Raw genomic sequence first — 23,682 nt, 5'->3', positions numbered from 1 at the left:
AAAAATGCCTTCTTGAATAAAACAGATTACATGTATGTTCAAAAGAGCAAGACAAATTGCTACTGAAATGCTCATTAAGATGACCTACAGATAAAGGAATTTAAGTCTTTTAAACAGCCTTTCTCACGGGAAGTGGTAATATATTTATCCTTAACCCATTTGGCCAGTGTGTTCTGCAATACTTACAAAGTGTAACTCTTGTAAGAGTTTCACCTATCTTCTACTTGCTAAGATACATCAAGAACAAAAATTAAATACTACCCACAATATAAATCAATTTCACTTTGATCTCTGGAAAAAACAAGCCTACAGATGTCTACCTCTTGTTAAAACAGTAAATAAGGTTATTGCTGCTGTTTTACAAAGGAATACTATTTTACAGATTAGAAGAAATACAAATTTTCACAGTATAATCATTTAACTGATCCATTCCCCGACACTGTTTGGGATAACTTTAAAAAAAAAGATTTAAGCTGCTGATTTCAAATTGCATATTAGAACCCATTAGTTGGTCAAACGGTCAAACCCAAGATATGGTTTTTTTTTTTTTTTTTTGAGATGAAGCCTCACTCTGTCACCCAGGCTGGAGTGCAGTGGCACAATCTCCGCTCTCTGCAGCCTCCACCTCCCAGGTTCAAGCAATTCTCCCGACTCAGCCTCCTGAGTAGCTAGAACTACAGGCGCCTGCCACCACGCCCAGCTAACTTTCGTATTTTCAGTAGAGACGGGGCTTCACCATGTTGGCCAGGCTGGTCTCAAACTCCTGACCTCAAGTGATCCACCTGCCTCAGCCTCCCAAAGTGTTGGGATTGCATGTGTGAGGCGCTGCGTCCAGTCTCGTGTAAACTTTATATAGTTCTCCACCACCCACCCCAAAAGGCTTTTTTTGTTTTTTTGGTTTTTTTAATGAAATAAAGGTTGGGCTTGGTGGCTCATGCCTGTAATCCCAGTGCTTTGGGAAGGCAAGCTGCAAGCTGGGAGGATCGCTTGAGGCCAAGAGTTTGACGCCACAGAGGGCTATAATCACATCACTGCACTCCAGCCTGAGTGACAGAGCAAGACCATGACTCTAAAAGTAAAATACTAGAGTACATGTAAGTATGTGCATATATATATATGAATGTGTTATGTACTAGAATATGACATAAAGTGTTTTTGTTACTGTGAGTTGCAGTCAAAAACACTTTCTGCCATCAAATGAATAAAATATTGAATACAGTTTAGACATGTTTACAAACATACTGTCAGATAATGAGACAGGAAATGCAAAATATATGTAGTAATATCCAAGAAAAAAAATAGATAACAATACCAAATTATTTGTTTAAAATTTACCTGTGTAAATATTCTGGAGCTTTATTCAGCAAAGTATAATACTGCCTCACAAACTCCCGCCCTACAAGCAGCGGACTGGGCTTCTCCATAACCATTTCTTTGCTGCACAATGTCAAATGCTAAGGGAGCAAACACAAGAATAACTATTAAAAAGTCATCTTTGTCATCAACCACCATGAAATAAATTTTCTTTTTAGCCAAATTTAGCAGTGGGGAGTTGTATACCAATTAGTGACACTAATGTTAATAAGTTCTGATAACTCACTACCATCAGACTAACCTGAAATAAATTTTCTTAGCCACACAAATGGGACCAAAATTAATGCCACTATTAAAAAAGTAACTTACAACAAACAGCAAAACAATACATTCCTAACTACTATCCATAAGGTAACCTCCAACATTTGTGTCTCCCTTTGTCTCTCTTTCTTGATTTCCCTACCCTTCAGGACAGGAAAATAGCATCTTTGTTATTTCTTATTCCCAAGGGGTCCAATGCTGCCTCAGACTAAGTATAAGTCCTTCTATTCACAGTGCCTTTTTCCTTTGGGGACCAAAATCTACTACATTCCTGGATTGCAGTGGTTTTATCCTAGGAAGAAAGACAGAGGGCACAAGTTAAGACTCAGAGATAACACTTATGGCAAAGCGCCATGACTTGTGTTTTTGTATTCTCTTTCCTTCTGGGAATTAATTTCACCATTTTCAAAATAGTAACAAGGATTAATCACCACCTATAACTTCAGTACTTAGAGATAATCATTTTTTACCTTTGATATTATGTCTCTCTAATCTTTCTTTCCACTAATTAAGCATCTAACTACATGAGATGCTGTTTATAATAAATGAAATCTCTGGTGAACAAGGTAAGATTCTAACCCTCGAGGAGTTTATAGTCTGTCAAGAAATATAAACAAGCAAAAACTGGTGCTATGATAATGTGCCTCAAAGTTAAAACCTACAAGAACAACTAGCACGAAATAAATACAATTTCTTTTTTGTCTTGTGAGACAGGGTCTCATCTGTCACCTAGGCTGGAGTGTAGTGGTACAATCATGGCTCACTACAGCCTCAACTGCCAGGCTCAGGCTCAGGCTCAAGCGATCCTCCCACCTCAATCTCCTGAGAAGCTGGGACTATAAGCACGCACCACCATACCTGGCTAATTTTTTAAAATTTTTTAACTTTTATTTTTAGCAGAGACGAGGTCTTGCTATAATGCCCTGACTGGTCTCAAACTCCTGGCCTCAAGTGATTCTCCCACTTCAGCCTCCCGAAGTGCTGGGATTACAGGTGTGAGCCACAAACAAAACTTCTCATCATTTGCTGTAAGAATATAGTCCCCAGATCCTCCCACTTCAGCCTCCTGAAGTGCTGGGATTACAGGTGTGAGCCACAAACAAAACTTCTCAGCAATTACTGTTAAGAATATAGTCCCCAGAACAGTCAAAATTATAACATTAGAAATTGGAGACTAGGAGGAGAGAAAAATGTGAAATATAACCTCTTTTATTTTATTTTGAGATGGAGTCTTGTTCTGTTGCCCAGGCTGGAGTCCAGTGGTACAATCTTGGCTCACTGCAACCTCTGCTTCCCGGGTTCAAACAATTCTCTTGCCTCAGCCTCCCAAGTAGCTGAGACCACAGGCACGTGCCACCACACCTGGCTAATTTTTGTATTATTAGTAGAGATAGGGTTTCACCATGTTAGCCAGACTAGTCTTGAACTCCTGACCTCGTGATCCACCCGCCTCAGCCTCCCAACGTGCTGGGATTACAGGCGTGAGCCACCGTGCCCAGCCACCTGTTTTATTTTCAAAAGACCTATTACACTTAAAAGTACTAAAACAAACAAACAAACAAAAAATCATAATAGCTAAGTGTGTATCTATTGGGTAAATCAGGATGCAGTTTAAATTCCTGCTTAGCCAGGTACAGTGGCTCCCGCCTGTAATCCCAGCATTTTAGGAGGCCAAGGTGGGCGGATTGTCTGAGGTCAGAAGTTTGAGACCAGTCTCGCCAAAATGGTAAAACCCTGTCTCCATTAAAATACTAAAATTAGCCAGGCGTGGTAGTCAGCGCCTGTAGTCCCAGCTACTTGGGAAGCTAAGGCAGGATAATCGCTTGATCCCAGGAGGCAGAAGTTGTAGTGGGCCAAGATCATGCCTCTGCACTCCAGCCTGGGCAACACAGTGAGGCACCATCTCAATAAATAAACAGACTGATTAATTCCTGCTTAAACTTCAGGTTGAGCCAGGAGGATCATTTGAGGTCAGGAGTTCGGGACCAGCATGACCAAGATAGTGAAACCCTGTCTCTACTAAAAATAAAACAAAATTGGCTGAACATGGTGGCATACACCTGTAATCTCAGCTACTCAGGAGGCTGAGGCACAAGAATCACTTTAACCTGGGGGACAAAGGTTGCAATGAGCTGAGATCACACTCCAGCCTGGGCAACAGAGCGAGACTATCTCAAAACAAACAAAGAAAGACAAGAAAACACTGCAGGCTGGCACAGTGGCTCACACCTGTAATCCCAGCACTTTGGGAGGCGGAGGTGGGAGGAAAGCTCCAGGCCAGGAATTCAAGACCAGCCTGGCCAACAGAGAGATCCCATCTCTATACAAAAAAATTAAAAATAAAAAACAAATTTCCATGTGTGTTTACTTTAAATAACTAAAACAATTTCAGAGACAGTCCTGCATCACAGTCATTAAAATTGTGATACTATTTTTAATAAAAATCAAATACCAACTATAGTAGAGCTTACAAATAAAAAGTGTAGCTTTACATAATTCTAGTGACTCACAATTCAACTTTTACATTATGTTTTTAGGTTCCTTGTTTCTTCCTTTCCAACTAACTTTCCCTCCTCTGTCTTTCTGAAACCCTCAAACTTGATTTACAAAAATCCCCAAATCTGTTTAAAATTTTCCATAATGCTTCACCTGCTTTCAAAAATAGTTAATTCACAAAGAGCGGATCCAAAAACTGCCATTTCAGGTGCCACTGATATTCCAGAAAACTGAAAACTCCCAATAAGGGTAACAACCCTAACGCAAAAAGGACTCATATGCTACATTTAAAGTAACAAAGCACTGGGCTGTGGCTCATGCCTGTAATCCTAGCACTTTGGGAGGTCGAAGTGCTTGAGACTGCTTGAGCTTAGGAGACCAGCCTGGTCAACAAGGCAAAACCCCATCTAAAATTAGCCAGGTACGGTGGTGCACACTTGTGGTCCCAGCTACTTGGGAGGATTGCTTGAGCCCAGGAGGTCTAGGGTGCAGTGAGCTTTGATCAGGATACTGCACTGCAGCCTGGCTGGCAGAACGAGACCTATCTCAAACACACACACACACACAGAGCTAAGCAACTTAACATTTTTATTTTGAATAATGAGGGTGGGTAAAGAACAGTAGACTTACCAAGTAAAATTTAACAAGGTAACTAAAATATGGAAATTATATGTATTTTAACACCATAAAAATTGATGGTAAAATAATACTAACACACGGGAAAATACTACATTACTCTCTGGACAAAATAACTATGCACAAAATAGTTTTCTTTAAATTGACAGTGACAGAAATACTATTAGGAATTTCCAGGTTTGGGGATTATTGTTTTCTTCTCTCTAGATTTCCGGATTTTCTACAGGAACACTGTTGTCATTTATCCCAAATTTCCCACCATATTCATAGAGTACATACTATCTATCATTTTTGTCACTTACATATTTGTTTCTCAAACCAAAATAAAATGGTACAGAATACAAATACCAGTATCACAGGTCAAAATGCTCTAAAGACTTGGTGTAACAAGGTTCAAAAAAAGCTTCAATTTGCCCACTATCTACATGGTCAATGAAGTATAATGGCCAAGATATCATCAATTTAGAACAGAGAGACAGGAAAAGGCAGTAGAATATTTGATTTATCGATACTCAATAAATTAATACTTATTAGAAATATTGGAAGGCAGTAACTTGAAAAGTTAACTTCAAATGGCATATAAGTAAGGCAATGCTAATCTGGTAAAATCTAAACAAACAGGCATATATAACAGGTTATATAGAAAGCCGAGCTTTTAAGGTGCAGAGGAGGCTCCCACAGGAATGGTAAAACAAAATCAAGACTTAGTGAGAGAACAGTGTTTCAACTAATTACATCAGTTACTTCTTTAACCATTAACTCCGATTTGAAGCGACTCAGAATTTAGAGAGCCAAAATATAATTGATAGAAATCAAGCAGAAAATGATTACTAGAGATCAACCATCAAACGTTTGGGTAGTTGCAGGAAATAAGACTATGAAAATTGAGTAAGTAATATAAAGTTCACGTTTATAATTCATGCACCGTCAGTGTATGTAAGAAGGTTGAGAAAAAGGAAAAAAGTCAAATTACACATTCAGAATAAAGTGATTACAAGAAGAAAGAATTGTGCCATTTTTATTCTTCATAGCAAAGCACCTTACAGGTAATCCATTTCTAGATCTGGGACCTTCCATTTCTTAAAAAAAGTTAACAAAATGAAACAAAATTCTGAACATGGGAGTGAGTAAAAGGTTTCGACTATCTTATCTATCTATGGCCATGAAAAAGTCATGACCTTACTGGATCTCGATTTCCTAATTTACAAATTGAGAAGCAATCCCTCGCCAAGCCTACAAGACTACACAGTTCTATAAAGACAGCCAAGGAGGCCTGGTGCAGTGGTTCACACCCGTAACCCCAATATTTTGGGAGGTCGATGTGGGTGAATCGCTTGAGCTCAGGTGTTTGAGACCAGCCCAGGCAACATGGCAAAACCCCGTCTCTACTAAAAAATACAAAAAATTAGCCAGGCGTGGTAGTGCACAAGTGTAGCTCCAGCTACTCAGGAAGCTGAGGTGGGAGGAATGCCTAAGCCCAGGAAGTCGAGGCTGCAGTGAGTCAAGATGGCACCACCGCACTCAAACCTGGGTAACAGGAGTGAGACCCTGTTTTAAAAAAAAAAAAAAAAAAAAAAGGCAAGATTAAAGGATACTTATACACAAAAAGAAATCCTCAGAAAGTTTGTTAGATCAGCACCTTCAAAGATAATCACCATCTTCAATAAAGTGGTTGTTAGCCTCACCTAACAATCTTTTTAGAAAAAGTGAAATACAATGTATCACACCCCACTTGTTCCAATGACACCTGAAAATGTGGAGAATCTCACACAGGAATGCAGAATGTAAGATTTTCTCTGTTACATTAGCTCTATACACAGACAAAGCTCTCTCATGAACAAATCCGTCTTTTACCTGTTCAAATGAAAACATAATCTAAGCCCGGGTACAGTGGCTCATGCCTACTTCCCAGCACTTTGGAAGGCCAAGGCAGGCGGATCACGAGGTAAGGAGATCGAGATCATCCTGGTTAACACAGTGAAACCTCGTCTCTACTAAAAATACAAAAAATTAGCCGGGCATGGTGGCACGTGCCTGGAGTCCCAGTTACTCAGGAGGCGGAGGCAGTAGAATTGCTTGAACCCAGAAGCAAAGGTTGCAGTGAGCAGAGATCACACCATTGCACTTCAGCCTGGGCAGTAAGAGTGAAACTGTCTCAAAAAAAAACAGAACCCGAAAACATTATCCAGTATAGTTTAGAGGCATTCTACTCTCCAACTCTGCCTACTGCACCTAAAATCCCTGTGAATCTTCATCAGAATATTTTATTCATTCCTGTTTCTTAAAACGTTTCCTCTGCATTTGCCTAGACTAATTCCTGAAGCACATGTACGTCAGCTCTCACAGAAAATTGCTCTTTGTCACCTGTATTTTCTGAATCTGTTAATAATACACATTGAGAAGGAGTGGAACATTGTAAATAATATACAATGAGAGGGAGTGGAGAACTGGTAGACATACATTCAGATTACAAAAGAAAGTCACATTAAGCTTCATTATCCTACAATGTATTTATATTTCCTCAGTTTCAAAATAATGGGAAAAAAAAAAACCCAAAGTTATCACTCTCCTTTCCTCAAACTTTGATTAAAATGTCACCTTTTAGGTAAGAAACATTTAGGTTTTTTGTTTACCATTTAAAGTTTAGTGAATCACTAGTATAATGGGGCTGTCTCCAAAACAATCAATCTCAGGCTACATTAATTTAGATGTAATATCTAAAATGAGTTGAAAATTCTAATTGAATATAGTGAATGGAAATTATAAGAAGGTAGATTTGGGTTCAACATAACTCAAAAATAACGTGAGTTGTCCAAATGTCAAATAGAGCTACTTAACAAGTAGTCAGTCAGTACAGGTATTCCAGAGACTAACTGAATGATTTGGCACAAACATAGTAAGGGAGTTCATAGATCCAAAAAAATATAATTAGGCCATTCCAACACTACCTAAGATCCTAAAAGTCTGTTAACAAGAAGCAGGACTTTTGACTTCTCCAATACTCATCCCACACCTTCCTATCTGCAATGACTGAAACCCTATGAATTTATCTGGGCCCAGCGGAAATCCTATCCCCTTGAAAATCTTTCTACTTCCACTGAATTCCTCAACAGAATATAACTCTTTGCTATTAACTCTTAAAGTACTTTTGGCCTTTATCATGGCAGTTTATTGATCATACTCTGCCCTAAGTTACTAATTGTACACCTGTCTTCAGCTTCTCTCTATTCCCCTCTCAAATTATAACTCAGCTCTGGAAACATCACAATTCTTCTCAACAATGAATGACTTCTCAGTCCTCCACCCATCTGCATTATCAATGTTGACTACCTCCTCCTAACTCTTCTAGAGTTCTATAAGGCAAATTTTCCTTCTCATCAAAACGCAGAAGTTTTCAAGGTTCTGTCTTCTAACCTGGCAATTTCAGCTTCCGGTCTCATGTCTACCTAAATGTGTATCTAGTCTACACCAGAAGTTCAAATTTTACATTCGTCACCACATACTGAATACCTAGACATGACCTACATATGTCCCAACACACACATGCACCAAAGAAAGCTATTTCCTTATTTCTGTTAAAAGTGTCATAATCTTCTCAACTTGAAAGCTCAGTCATGATTTTCTCCCCTCCTTTAGCTTTGCCAAACTGTGAAATCCTTACAACTCAGAAGCTGGAATTTGTGCCCTCTTTTACACTCCCACTGTTCAGACCTTTTAGTTATTCTTCAAAAGTCGTTCAAGCCCTTGTATCATGTGTAGTACAGAGTAAAATCCAAACACCTGCATTCAGTTTGGCATCTAAGGCCCTATACAGAAATCCAGTCTGACATTCAATGTCATAACCAACCTTTCAAATTCATCTTCTACTATATACTTTCTCATTCCTGTATCAAATTCCATCCAAATATTTTAATCACCTGTTATTATTCTCTGCAATTTCATTCTCTGGGCCTTTGTCTTACTTCATTCATTCCCATCCACAAGCTGAGTCAATGGGTTAGACAAAATAAATTCATTTCAACATTTATTTTATGGCTACTCTGTATGTACCAGAAACTACAAAAGGAAAAAGAGGCCGGGCGCGGTAGCTCACGCCTGTAATTCTAGCACTTTGGGAGGCTGAGACGGGTGGATCACCTGAGGTCAGAAGTTCGAGACCAGCCTGACCAACATGGAGAAACCCATCTCTACTAAAAACAGAAAAAAGTCAGCCGGGTGTGGTGGCAGGCGCCTGTAATCCCAGCAACTAGGGAGGCTGAAGCAGGAGAATCGCTTGAACCCAGGGGGCGGAGGTTGCAGTGAGCTGAGTTCTAAGTACTTGATATTAGTTATTATAAAAAGAATAAGACCTCTAGTAGTAGGATGCAGTTCTCTTTACCACATCGTGTTACCAAAGGTTATGTGGGTGCTAAAACACAGCTTATCTCCACTACAGGATACTTACCCCTTTCCCCTCTGGAGTCCCTCATTCATAGCTGGGCTCAAACTAGTCAGGTTTATTTATTTTAACTGAACCATGGACTATATCCATTTGCAACAGCTAAATGCATATCAATACTGGAACTTTCTGAAATTCCAGATGGTCTTTGCTTAAAGTAACTTGAACAATCTAAGGAACACTATACCTTTTTAAAGAAATGATCTTCAATCTTTCGTGGCACACCATTGAATGAAAGCTTCACAAAGATCTAAGAATCATAGTGGTACAAATAAATAATAAAAGTAAGTTATGGACTAAATCTCTTATTCAGGCTCCAAAGTTTTTTTGTTTTCTGTCGTCCTCAGAAGTTGAGAGAAGCTAGTTTTGAAACTCAGAAGCTATTAAAAGTGACCAAGCATTAAGAAATGGAAATGCTTGCTGTCCACAAAAATAAAGCATGTATTTGTACTATGTTGTAACGTTTAACAAGTAACCTACTATTTTCCTTTGTGTCTTTAAAATAGATAGGGCATTATCTTTATTTACAGAAAAGGATGTTTAGAGAGCCTAAGGAAAGGTGTTTGGGGTCCCCCAGTTACAGTAAAAAAAAAAAAAGAGGACTCGAAATCAGGTCTCCTGACTCTAGTGATGTTTTCACTACATTTTGGTTAGGAACAACCGCTTTGGAAGAGCAGCCAGCTCTTCCAACAATACAAAAATTAATTTTAAACAAGCAATTGTTAGCTTACGTGAAACTGTTGAGAAGAGTGAAAAGCAAAGGAATACGGCAGGCCAGTAACAGAAAACCCAAGAATCATTTTCAATACACCTATGGTTTCAAGATAGGGTAAAATACTTGGAAATTAGAAGATAAAAGTAAGTGGAAACACAACAGTCAAGAAACTAATTCTATTGCTTCTGAAGGTAGGCTAGGGAGTTGGACCAATTTATTCTATCGGATATTAAACAAGTGTCTACCAGTGGAGAGTAACTAAGTCATGTTTGTCCATTAAATCCTACTGAATTTAAGTCCAGACGCAACACTTTAGTTTTTGCCTTTCATCAACATTGAAAAGGACTCATTCACTGTCTCCACATTCACTCAAAATATGTGGAAAGTCTCTTCAAAGCAATCTAGGGGGAAAATGTTAAATCCTAATTATGGGTAATAAACAGCGATAATTTTGCAGGATAAGGAAGGGAAGTTTTCAGAATCTAAAGAGGCAGTGCCAACACTTTCTTCAAACCAGGAGTTGCCTGCTGACAAATCAACTGCTTAGCTGCTAACTGAACAGTTAAGTTAGTTACTCCACGAAATTATCAAATAACGTGTTTTCTTCTTTACCTTTTAATTTTTATCCCCATCCATCCCACAAGCATTCTGGCTCACTCTTGATGTTTTTTCACTATTACTAATATTTCGACCCTGAATATCAATCTGAGCTCTTAGTAAGCAATTCATTCTAGGTCCTTATTATTCCTACAATTCCTTGACTGCTTTTCAGAGTTAGTTTGTAAAGATTAAATCATAACATAAAGGCCCATATGAGTAATCTTAAAAATTTAAGAAAAATGTAACTACTGCTAAAGAAACGGTAAATCAATCCTAAGAGGTTCAAACGCCTCGTACCGTGTATCTCCTAAGACCAGGAATCTTGGATTATCAAAAGGACCACTGGATCCTAACAGGCCAAAAGTTTACTTAGAAACTTTGTTCACATGCCTAAGGCTATATTAACTGCCAAATATGGAGCTGGAGAAGAATTGCCATCATCTCCCACTCTAGTACACCGGGGCTCTCTTAACGGCAGTTAATGGTTCCTAGATCCAGGTACCTGCAACGCTAACGTTTGAAAGACTAGAACAAGGTACGGAGCCTTGAACCTAAAACCACAGTATCTTAATCCAAGTTAATATCCCACAACAATCACAGGGGAAGAAAAGGACAACTTTACTATTCCAGCTAAAAGTGCACGTGCCTTTTTTGTTGTTGTTGTTAGGAAGGAAAAGGCACTCTCCCACCCCCCCACCCCAAATCCGTTACAACATTAAGTATGTCTCGGGGAAAAAAACTGTTCTATGCAGGAAATTGTAGACGAAAATCTATATTCGCCCCAAAGCGGCACAGGGCCATCTTAAGAAATCTGCTTTTAGAGACGCAGGGAAAATTCTATAAGATTCCACAAACAAAATCAACACAATATAGGGAAGTTTATGTTCCTTTCTGTCCCCCCACCCCCAAAAAGCGGGAACCCATCCCTCAAAAGTCATTCCCGGGTAAATAAGGGATCGTCTGCATGAGAGGGGGACGAAGAAGGCGCACGTTACAGTTCCAGTATCCGAACACGTTCGGATTAAACCCGCGGTGGCGGGGAGGAGGGGGTTGGTCACAGACTACGGAACACTAGGTACTGGGTAAGCCAAGCGGCGGCTGCCTTCAAACACGGATTCTGTTTCCGTGCACAGAAATGGTGCCCGGAGGCCGCTACTTTCGCATCTGCGTCGCTTCTGCCTCCGCCGACAAAACCTCTTTTCCCCTCCCCCACGGGCGGGGCGGCGACGGCCTCCCCGCTCCGAAGGAACAGGGAATAAGAGCCGAAAACGATTCGGAAACAGGAACGGTGGGCTACGCACCCTAAAACATCCCCTCCAGAAAGCCTACTCCCACACTTCCTGTATTAAGCTTCCATCAGCGCGCCTTCGGGAGCTGCTGCGTGCCCCCCTACTTCGCCACCTCATCCCCAACAAACCTCAACCCCACCTGTGCCTTCGGAGCCCTCTGCACGCAAGACGCTCGCGGGTCACCTCCCTTCCCAGGCGGCCTCCCACCCCTCACCTAGAGGAAAGACTGGTCTTCTCTCACGCACACACGGCAGCGTAGGGAGCCGGCAAGAACAATGTCTCTGCCGCTACACCTCCGGCTCCCGGGCTCACACACCGGACGATTACCTCGCGCCGCGGAGTGCGAAGAAAATGTCCCTTTCCGACCACCACACCGACCTCCCCTCCCGGCCCCCGTACACACCTCCAGCCAACGGCGCCGGCGGGTACGTCGCGCGGAGGTCAGAAGAGTCGCTGAGGACCGGGTGCGGCGGGTTCTTCTTGCTCGCCGCCCCCTTCCTCCGACAACTCGGAAGCCTCGGAAGCCGGAGAGCCGCGAGTTCGTCTGCTTCACAACCACCTCTTCCCGGGCGCCAGGCGCTGCGACGAGCGACAAGGACCAGGGACGTCCCGCCCCCTTTGCCGCCGCCCCCTCTTATTGTTTTACCCCTGCCGAAAGGGCCAGGGAACCCCCGAGCACAGCGTCAGCCAATCACGCATCTCCTCCCGAACCGGGCCCAACCTTCCCGTGTCCCTCTGCGGAGCACGCGCAGTACGCTGCCGCGCTCGCACACGCTCGCGCCCGGAAAGCCGGGGAACCGGAACCGGCCTAAAGCCAAGATAAGAGTCCGCTGATTTGACGTCACAAGCAGGCTGCCTTTCTCCTGCCCCGAGGCTCCAGGCTTGCCGCCCTTCTTCCTTGCCGCCCTTCTTCCTGATCGCGCAAGCGAGAGCTGGTTCGCAGCAACGCAGTGTCTTTTGTAGACTGATACTCTGGTCCCTTTTATTAATGGGAAGGAGGGAATTTAGTAATCTTTCTGAACTAGGTGTCTGCAGGTTGCTGCTGTAGACGAGCTTAAAATGCAGCCGGTGATTTCAGCTGTTTGCACACTAAACTCACCTACATTGTTTATTTAACCCATCCTAGGTTTTAAGCCCCACCAAGAGGCCCTGCAGTAAAGGAAGAATATGACGTGGGCTTTACAGAGGGGGAAAAGACTATTTCTTTGTGTGCTTGTTACGAATTTAGGCATGGCTAAATATCAATACATACTAAAGCATTTTACATACTAAAGCTGAAAGGCCTGAAATATCAGGATTACAGTCCTAGTCTAGCTCTAAGCCCAGACTTGCCCCCAGGGTGAGACACTGGTGACCTTGTTTCATGGAAAAAGCCAAGCCAAATCTTGTAGTCAAGGAAGACACTTCGCATCTTAGGTCTGGCAGTGTTTTCAGAGAATACCGAGATAGCACAGGAATTTTGGAATGAAAGACTGATAAAATGTTCAAAGAAATGTAAAGAAAAAAATACATTAATGAATGCTTTCGAACTAAACATGGTGGACGCAGGCATATACATTTCATCAGTTTTTTCGCAGTCCTATAAGGGCATTTTTAAGGTATTTGGCACGTGAAGACAATATGTCAAATACCTTAAATATTGGCAGAGGCAATGCCAACATTAGGGACTCCAAAATCTACAATATCTTTACCTTTAGACTGCTTAAAGATATTGTTATATGCAAAATATTTGGGCAGACCATCACTTTAATGAAATGAACCTGATGTTTTTCCTTAACGCATCAAAATACATGCTGGCTGTCCTTTAATATACTGGGCTTATATACCAGGCATTCTTGTAATTACACAGCCTTCTAAGGCTCACAGTAACCCTGTGAACTAGTTCCTTTTTTTGTTTTTTAGACGGAGTCTCTCTCTGTCGCCCAGGCTGGAGTGCAATGGCATGGTCTCGGCTCACTGCAACCTCCGCCCGCCGAGTTCAAGTGATTCGCCTGCCTCAGCCTCCCTAGTAGCTGGGACTACAGGCGCGTGCCACCACACCCAGCTAATTTTTATATTTTTAGTAGAGACGAGGTTTCACTATGTTGGCCAGGCTGGTCTGGAACACACCTGACCTCCTGATCCGCCCGCCTCGGCCTCCCAAAGTGCTGAGATTACAGGCGTGAGCACCGCACCCGGCCAGTAGTTGCTTTTTTTTTTTTTTTTTTTTTTTTTTAAACGGAGTCTCGCTCTGTCGCCCAGGCTGGAGTTCAGTGGCCGGATCTCAGCTCACTGAAGCTCCGCCTCCCAGGTTCACACCATTCTCCTGCCCCAGCCTCCCGAGTAGCTGGGACTACAGGCGCCCGCCACCTCGCCCGGCTAGTTTTATGTATTTTTTCGTAGAGAGGGGATTTCACCGTGTTAGCCAGGATGGTATCGATCTCCTGACCTCGTGATCCGTCCGTGTCAGCCTCCCAAAGTGCTGGGATTACAGGCTTGAGCCACCGAGCCCGGCCAGTAGTTGCTATTTTTATGCCGATTTTACAGATGAGGAAACTAAGGCTTGGAGAGGTCAAGTAATTTACCCAGGACTATGCGGCTACTATTCACTGGAGCTGGGATGCAAACACAGGCAATCTGCCTCCACAGTCCATACCCTTAGGCAAACTATAGAATACTCCCATTTTACTAGTAATTGCCGCAATTTACTTATCTGCCCTAGTGCTGACTAAGCAAGTGTTTCCGGCTTGGAGCTCTTCTATGCAATGCTGTTATAAATATTGTTCACCATGTATCATGCTGCAGAGGTGCAAAACTTTCTCTAGAGCAGGTTCTCAGACCTTAATGTGCACCGAAATCACCTGTAGGGCTTGTTAAAACAGATTGTTGGGCCCCACTCCCTAAGTTTCTGATTCAACAGAGGCCCGAGAATTTGCACTTCTAACAAGTTCTCAGCTGATGGTGCTACTGCTGCTCTAGGAGCCACACTTTAAAAACCACTGATCTAGGCCGGGCGCGGCGGCTCACGCCTGTAATCCTAGCAGTTTGGGAGGCCTAGGAGGGGCAGATCACCTGCGGTCGGGAGTTTGAGACCAGCCTGACCAACATGGAGAAAGCGCGTCTATACTGAAAATACAAAATTAACGGGGTGTGGTGGTGCATGCCTGTAATCCCAGCTACTGGAGAGGCTGAGGCAGGAGAATCGCTTGAACCCGGGAGGCGGAGATTGCGGTGAGCCCAGATCGCGCTATTGCACTCCAGCCTGGGCAACAAGAGCGAAAACTCCGTCTCAAACAAACAAACACACACCTAGGGCAGAGGTAGGCAAACGGTTTGATAAGGGAAGGATTAGATAGTATTTTTGGTTTTGAGTACCACGTATGGTTTCTGTTGCATATTCCTCTCTCTCATCCTTTAAAAATGTAAGAAACATTTTTAGTTTAGCTCTAGGGCTACACAGAAACAGCCCTCAGGTAACCCTGCTCTTGAGTAGACACCAATAAGTGGAGTTAATGGGAAAAAAGATTCAGCGATCTTCAATGTTATGTAAATATCTCTAACCTATTCCAACTGGCGATTTTTACCTCATAAACATCTCTCTATAGAAATAGCCTCTGCCCAGGTTCAGGCCCCTTCATCTTCCCAGGAAGACTGCAGTGGCCTCCTAATCTCCCTGCCTCTCAACATAGCCTCCATGAAGCAATGAAGCAATGCCCACCACCTATAGACTAGGCAAGGAGACCAGTGTGAACTGTATTCATTCAGTGGCTCAGGCCAAAAATCTGTTTTTCTCACACCAATTTATTGACAGTCAATTGTCAATAAATTTCTTTTTGAGATGGAGTCTCGCTCTGTCATCCAGGCTGGAGTGCAATGGCATGATGTGGGCTGACTGCAACCTCCACCTCCCAGGTTCAAGCCATTCTCCTGCCTTGGCCTCCCAAGTGGCTAGAACTACAGGCATGCGCTACCACGCCCATCTAATTTTTCTACTTTTAGTAGAGATGAGGTTTCACCATATTGGCTAGGTTGGTCTCGAACTCGACCTCAAGTGATCCACCCACCTTGACAAATTGTCAATACATTTCTGTTCCCTCTACCTTCAATATTTATTCTGGATTAAATACTTTGCATCACTGTTACTGCTACTATAGTAGTCCAGGCCACCATTGCCTATTGCAGTAGCTTTCTACTTGGCCTCAATGCTTCCACTCTTATTCCACTACATTCTATTCCCCTCACAGCAGCCAGATCTTTCATAGTTAAAATTGAGATGATCCCAAAACCTTTAAAAGGCAACACAAAATCTGAGGTCCTTACCATGGCCTATAAGGCCTACCTGATCTAGTCCTTACCTATTACTTCCATTTCTTTTCTTACCACTGGTTTTCTCACACCACCCCAGCCAGCTCTTCCTTTGACATTCTTATCACATCACCCCAAGGCCTTTAATGTGAACCTTTATCAAAACACTGTGAAAAATCAAAGTAAATGAATCAGACCCAATCACCATTAGCAGGTGAATTTTTAAGAGTAAAATTGCTAGAATTGTATTATCTGATTCCTGATTTTTATTATAAACTTCAGCATAAAATACTTAGATAAGTATTCGAATAAGATAAGACATTTGAATTTATAAAACTTTTCCTCTACACCCTTTCATTTGACCATTCTCAACTTTACTGAATACTAAAAGATCAACCAAGTTCATAATCACTTTTGCTGATGAAGTAGGTGTATAAGAGATGACTACATGTGCCTGGGCACGATGGTTCACGCCTGTAACCCCAGCACTTTGGAAGGCCGGGGTAGGTGGATTACAAGGTCAGGAGTTCGAGACCAGCCTGGCCAACACAGTGAAACCCTGTCTCTACTAAAAATACAAAAATTAGCCAGGCATGGCTACTCAGGAGGCTGAGGCAGGAGAATCGCTTGAACCTAGGAGGCGGAGGTTGTGGTAAGCTGAGATAATGCCACTTCACTCCAGCCTGGGCAACAGAGTGAGACTCTGTCTCAAAAAAAAAAAAAAAAGAGATGACTACATGCATGTTTAGGGGTCACACACCCCACATAAATAAAGTTTATGAAGACCAAGTATTGGAAGGGAATAAAATCCAAGTCCTTAAGGGAAACGCATTTTTCTTGGAAAGTATCTTTACTCACCATGTTTTTAAACTTTTAAGGCATGCATAACAAATGTCTTGGCCCCATCACTAATTCAGTGAGGAAGGATGATGCTATGATTTGAATGTTTGTGCCCCTCCAAAATTCATGTTGAAACTTAATCTCCAATGCAGAAGTATTAAAAAGTGGGTGGGACCTTCAGGTGGCAACTAGGTCATGAGGGCCTCACCTTCATGAATGGAATTTGTGCCCTTATAAAAGGGGATTGAGGGGAGTTCATTAGTCTCTTTTGTGCTTTTGCCCCTTTCACCATGTGAGAACACAGCAAGAAGGCACCATCTTCGAAGCAGAGCAAGCCCTCACTAGGGCTGGCACTTTGATCTTGAACTTCTCAGCCTTTAGAACTATAAGCAGTAAGTTTCTGTTGTTTGTAAGTTACCCAGTCGAAGGGTGATTTTGTTGTTGTTGTTGTTTGAGACAGGTTCTTGCTTTGTCACCTGGATGGCGTGCAATGGTGCAATTACGGCTCATTGCAGCCTTGACTTCTCAGCCTCCTGAGTAGCTGGGACCACAGGTGTGCACTACCATGCCGAGCTTGTGTGTGTGTGTGTGTGTGTGTGTGTGTGTGTGTGTGTGTGTGTGTAAATTATATGTTATGTTGCCCAGTCTGGTCTTGATTGCCTGGCCTCAGGTCATCCTCCTGCCTCAGCCTCCCAAAGCGTTGAGATCACAGGCATAAGCCACCACACTTTACCTAAAGGTATTTTGTTATAGCAGCCCAAATAGACTAAAACAAATGATAATGCTGCCAACAGTGTAGTATTTAAAAAGTCTGGCTGGGCACAATGGGGTATGCCTGCTGTCCCCATTACTTAGGAAGCCAAAGCAGGAGGATCACTTGAACCCAGGAGTTTGAGTTCAGCCTGGGCGATATAATAAGACCCCATTTCCAAAAATAAAAATAAAAAAGAGTCTGGGCTCCAGAACCACACTGCCTGGATTTGAATCCCAGCTTTATCTCATCGCTTACTAGGTGTATCACTATAGGCAGGATGCTTCATTTTTATGTGCCTCAGTGTTTCTCATCTGTAAAATGGGGACAATAATAATATCTACCTTATTAGGGTACTGGAAGGTTTAGACAATACATGCAAAACATTTTAACAGTGCCTGGCACATGGTAAGTGTTCAACAAACATCAGCACTTAATGTTTGGTTCTTGAAAAAGTATATGCACCAATTGCTTTCAACTGATTCCTTTTTCACTGACTGCCCACTGCTTTGTTCCGACGTAACAACTTACATTTGTATAGCATTTTACAGTTTTCAAAACACTTTCAAACACATTATCTCATTTCAATTTCACAAGCAATTCACAAAGTAGGCAAGCTGCACAAGGCTAAAAATGGCCAATTTAGAAAGAGAGCCCAGAGTTCCTCTGACTCATGCCACTACACCATGTCCTACTGCTAAATGATGAACTTTTATAGTCTTTGAACAAGACTTACTGATTGAAAACATGTTACTTGAGAATCCCAGGGCTCTCTCTCTTGGTGCAACTGGCTCCTTTACAAAGCTTTTTAATGCACAGAGAAACCTACTCCCATGAGTAGGATGAATCCATTCATTTTAGAGCAAGAGAGGAGAAAGCCTATTATGACCTAAAGAAAGAATCAAATGTTAATTTCTCCCTGCAATCTTTCCAGCCATTATCTCTTTGTGACGCTTGGACAGGTTAAGGTATAAAGGAGTGTTTTCCTCTCCAATCATTGTGAGTGTGTGAAATACGTCTCACATCCAGAAAAGTGCATGAAATGGCCTGCCAATCTGTGTGATTAAGTACAAAATGTCACAATATGAATGATTGCTATAGGTGGTAGATTTTAGCTATGTAACTTGTCTTGATCATATCTATGAAAGTCTTTAAGTAGAGGAGATTCTACATGCTACCCAAGTTTGAGAGAATAAAGGTTGCAAGTTCTAAGAAAGTCACTTCTTCAGAATTTAGAGGCAACAATCTCATTAAAAAAAATCAACATACAAAGAATCAGATTATCGATTATGAAAGTAACCCACCCTGAATTTGTGAATTCTAACAGATTCCATTTAACACTCATGAAGCAATGATGCCAGCTAAAAGCACCTTAGGCTGAGTGAGTGAGGTGCTTTTAAGAGATACAATAATCCTGGAAAGCAGAAGTAAAGATAACATATATGAATGAGGAGGCATTTGCCCTGAGTTGCCTGGAATCCAGAAAATGACTTTGAAAAGAGGAACTATTTCACTAGTGTTTATCTCACACTGTCCAAGATAGACTAGATTTGTCAGGCAGGAATATTCTAGCCCTCAATGGGCTGCAGGGTGTGTTTAATTCTTCAAGCCTACAGTCTGGATATGAGACGCCACAAGGTTATCCAATTCTCTCCTCTTTGATTTAATGCTCACTAAGCACTGAGACACGGAGAAGGGGGCCTGAGCAGCAGATATTCTATGTTTTTGGATGGCATATCCCTTTGTGAAATGGAATTCCTGTGATTTGTTCATCAGTCTCTTATAGATTAAGTTAATATAAAAGAGTGTGTCAGAGACAGATTTCCTTCTGAGCGGGGATAGGATGTTGTACTGAGAGAAGTCAGGGCTGAGGAGCAAATCCTCCACTTAAATATAGAAGCATGAAACACATGGGATCAAATCGCATTTTCTTCACTAACTACTTCTGTGACACTAGTCAGGTTAGTTCATTTCTCTGACCTTGACTTTCCTCAGTGGATAAACAGCCTGCTTAGGGTTGTTCTAAAGATTCTTTGTGGCATTTAGCATACTTTCTGGCAAAGTGTGTATATGTGCTTGATTCCTGTTACAAAACCGAGGCAAACCGGCTGGGCGTGGTGGCTCACGCCTGTAATCCCAGCACTTTGGGAGGCTGAGGCTGGCGGATCACAAGGTCAAGAAATCGAGACCATCCTGGCCAACATGGTGAAACCCCGTCTCTACTAAAAATACAAAAATTAGCCGGGTGTGGGCGTGCCTGTAGTCTCAGCTACTCGGGAGGCTGAGGCAGGAGAATAGCTTGAACCCAGGAGGCAGAGGTTGCACTGAGCTGAGATCATGCCACTGCATTCCACCCTGGCGACAGAGCAAGACTCCATCTCAAAAATAAATAAGTAAATAAGAAACTGTGGCCTAAGTCTTTCTCTTAAATATAGTTAAATTCAGCCAGGCGTGGTGGCTCACCTTGGCCTCCCAAAGTGGTGTAATCCCAGCACTTTGGGAGGCCAAGGTGGGTGGATCACCTGAGGTCAGGAGTTCGAGACCAGCCTGGCCAACATGGTGAAACCCCGTCTCTATTAAAAATACAAATATTAGCCGGGCGTGGTGGCACGCGCCTGTAGTCCCAGCTACTCGGGAGGCTGAGGCAGGAGAATCACTTGAACCTGGGAGGCAGAGGTTGCAGTGAGCCGAGATCACACCACTGCACTCCAGGCTGGGTGAAACGACAAGACTCAGTCTCAAAAATAAATAAATATAGTCAAATTCAGAAGGAGGAGGAAAAGGATATATAGTAGTCCCCACTTATCTGCAGAGGATACATTCCAAGACCCTCAGTGGATGCCTGAAATACCAGATAATACCAAACCCTATATATACTATGTTTTTTCCTACACATACATACTTACGATAAAGTTTATACATTAGGCACAGTAAGAGATTAACAATTACTAATGATAAAATAGAAAAATTATAACAGGCCAGGCGTGGTGGCTCACCCTTGTAATCCCAGCACTTTAGGAGACTGAGGCAGGTGGATAATCTGAGGTCAAGAGTTCAAGACCAGCCTAGCCAACAAAGTGAAAACCCTGCTCTAGTGAAAATACAAAAATTAGCAGGGCATGGTGGTGGGTGCCTGTAGTCCCAGCTACTTGGTAGGCTGAGGCAGGAGAATGGCTTGAACCCAGGAGGCAGAGGTTGCAGTGAGTCGAGATCGCACCACTGCACTCCAGTCTAGGTGACAGAGTGAGACTCCATCTCAAAAAAAAAAAAAAAAAAAGACAGAAAAATTGTAACAATATGCCAGTATCACTACTCTTATACTTTGGGGCCATTATTAAGTAAAATAAAGGTTACCTGAACACAAACACAGGGAAACTGGAATAGTTGATCTGATAACTGAGAAGGTTATGACATGACCAACCAGAGGGCAGAGCAGACAGCATGCATACACTGGACAAGAATGATTCACATCTTGGGCGGGATGACAGAGGAGGGTGCAATATTTCATCACACTACTCAGAAAGGTGTCTACTTTAAAACTAATAAACTGTTGGCCGGGTGCAGTGGCTCATGCCTGTAATCCCAGCACTTTGGGAGGCCGAGGCGGGAGGATCACGAAGTCAGCAGATGGAGACCATCCTGGCTAACACGGTGAAACCCCATCTCTACTAAAAATACAAAAAAAAAAAATTAGCCGGGCATGGTGGCGGGCACCTGTAGTCCCAGCTATTCCAGAGGCTGAGGCAGGAGAATGGCGTGAACCTGGGAGGTGGAGCTTGCAGTGAACCGAGATTGCGCCACTGCACTCCAGCCTGGGCGACAGAGCAAGACTCCGTCTCAAAAAAAAAAAAAAAAGAAAGAAAGAAAAATCAACTGTATGGAAAATATAGGGCTTTCATCAGCAGACAGAAAACTTGGTAGTTGTGAAACTTCTCATTGGAGAAAGATCTCCATAAAGAAATCATGCAGCTGGGCCAGGCACGGTGGCTCATGCCTGTAATCCCAGCACTTTGGGAGGCCAAGGTGGGCGGATCACAAGATCAGGAGATCGAGCCCATCCTGGCCAACACAGTGAAACCCCGTGTCTACTAAAAATACAAAAATTAGGTGGGCATGGTGGGTGGCGTGTGCCTGTAGTCCCAGCTACTTGGAAGGCTGAAGCAGGAGAATTGCTTGAACCCAGGAGGCGGAGGTTGCAGTGAGCTGAGATTGTGCCACTGCGCTCCACCCTGGCAACAGAGCAAGACTCCGTCTCAAAAAAAACAAAACAAAACAAAACAAAAAAACAAAAAAGAAAGAAAGAAATGCAGCTGATAGACACAGTGAAAGCACTGTGACTTTCTTCTACCTTGGCCAGTTTGGAGCAGAACACAGCCAGTCCCTCGTGCAGGGTCTGCATCAGCCCTCATTTTCCACCCACACGTTTCTAGGTGTAACCACTTCCTTGTAGAGTCTAGACTATCAAAACTGGGGGATCTGGCTCCATGGCAGCAAAATACTTCTCTCTGCTTTGCCTCAGCAGGAAGCATACATGAGATTGTAACTAGGGCAGGAATGGTCCTCAGAACAAAGACCTAGGTTGAGCACAGTGGCTCACACCTGTAATCCCAGCACTTTGGGAGGCTGGGCCGGGCAGATCACCTGAGGTCAGGAATTTGAGACCAGCCTGGCCAACATGGCGAAACTCTGTCTCTACTAAAAATACAAAAATTAGCCGGGCGTGGTGGTGTGTGCCTGTAATCCCAGCTACTCAGGAGGCTGAGGCAGGAGAATTGCTTGAACCTGGGAGGCGGAAGTTGCAGTGAGCCAAGATTGTGCCATTGCACTCCAGCCTGGACAATGAGCGAAACTCCGTCTCAATAAAAAAAAAAAAAAAAAAAAAAAAAAAAAAGAATAAAGATGTAACCTGTAATTCTGGTTAGATCATAAACCTGGCTTTTTAAACATCTATATCCTCCTGCTGGACTGCCGCTCTGACCTATATGCCTCTGTTGACTCACTACCTAGGTGAGTCCTGGCTATGGAAGTAAATTACCTGGCTGCTAGTGTCTGGCTCAGAACTGACAGGAGCTCCCAGTTATCTCCCTTCTTCTAGCTGGGTATCAGTGATTCCTGCTGGGGCTGACCCCTAACTCCGTAGCCATGTCGCAAAATACCCATGTTTATGGTGGTGACATGAAAAGGGCAAGAGAACCAAAAGTTATTGACCGAAGGCCTTTTGTGCACAAGAAAGCAGTCCTAGATAAAATACATTTGTAAGGGCAATAATGTTGGAAGCAGAGGATTTTTTTTTCTCTAAGCAACAAAGAGCTATGGAGAATCCAAGAGCTTTCAATGAGTAATTCAAGGAGTAATAAGAAGTTTGGGAGTGGGTGCCAGAAGGAAGCTTTGCTATAAGCAGAACTGGAAAAAGATATTAAAAATCATAAATAGGCCGGGCACAGTGGCTCATGTCTGTAATCCCAGCACTTTGGGAGGCCGAGGTGGGTGGATCACAAGGTCAAGAGTTTGAGACCAGCCTGGCCAATATGGTGAAACCCTGTCTCTACTAAAAATAGAAAAAAATTAGCCGGGCATGGTGGCATGTGCCTGTAGTCCCAGCTACTCAGGAGGCTGAGGCAGAAGAATCGCTGGAACCCAGGAGGCAGAGGCTGCAGTGAGCCGAGATCACGCCACTGTAGTCCGGCCTGGGCGACAGAGTGAGACTCCATCTCTAAATAAATAAATAAATAAATAAATAAATACAATCATAAACAAAAAAAGATAATAAAAAATAAGGATTATTAACAAGTTTCTGGATTTAAGTAAATGTATTTATTTAAATGTTGCTCTATACTAGAAGTTTTTGTTTTTGTTTTTGGCGGACAGAATCTGGCTATGTTGCTCAGGCTGGAGTGTAGTGGCTATTCAATCACAGGCATAATCATGGCAAAGCAAACTACAGCCTCAAACTCCTCGGTTCAGGTGATCCTCCCACCTCAGCCTCCCTAGGAACACG

At 42.7% G+C, this 23,682-nt stretch overlaps 1 protein-coding gene across 8 annotated transcripts in view; it reads right to left on the bottom strand.

Moving 5' to 3' along the window:
* The window catches only part of G3BP2 (G3BP stress granule assembly factor 2), an 83,773-nt gene that overhangs the window by 17,858 nt on the left and 42,233 nt on the right, over nucleotides 1-23,682 (bottom strand). For 2 of the 8 annotated variants that reach the window (XM_015138514.2, XM_078001706.1), the window contains exons 1-2: nucleotides 12,024-12,154; nucleotides 1,336-1,454 (exon numbers count right to left, since the gene is read on the bottom strand). In XM_015138514.2, the coding sequence (XP_014994000.1) occupies nucleotides 1,336-1,430 (95 nt within the window). In that variant the 5' untranslated portion in view covers nucleotides 1,431-1,454; nucleotides 12,024-12,154. 8 annotated transcript variants of the gene reach the window in all.

The sequence above is a fragment of the Macaca mulatta genome, chromosome 5, assembly GCF_049350105.2.
Source record: "Macaca mulatta isolate MMU2019108-1 chromosome 5, T2T-MMU8v2.0, whole genome shotgun sequence".
In the NCBI taxonomy this organism is placed as follows: Eukaryota; Metazoa; Chordata; class Mammalia; order Primates; family Cercopithecidae; genus Macaca; species Macaca mulatta.
Note: the sequence above shows the minus strand (reverse complement) of the source record. Positions and strands in the feature narration are given on the sequence as shown.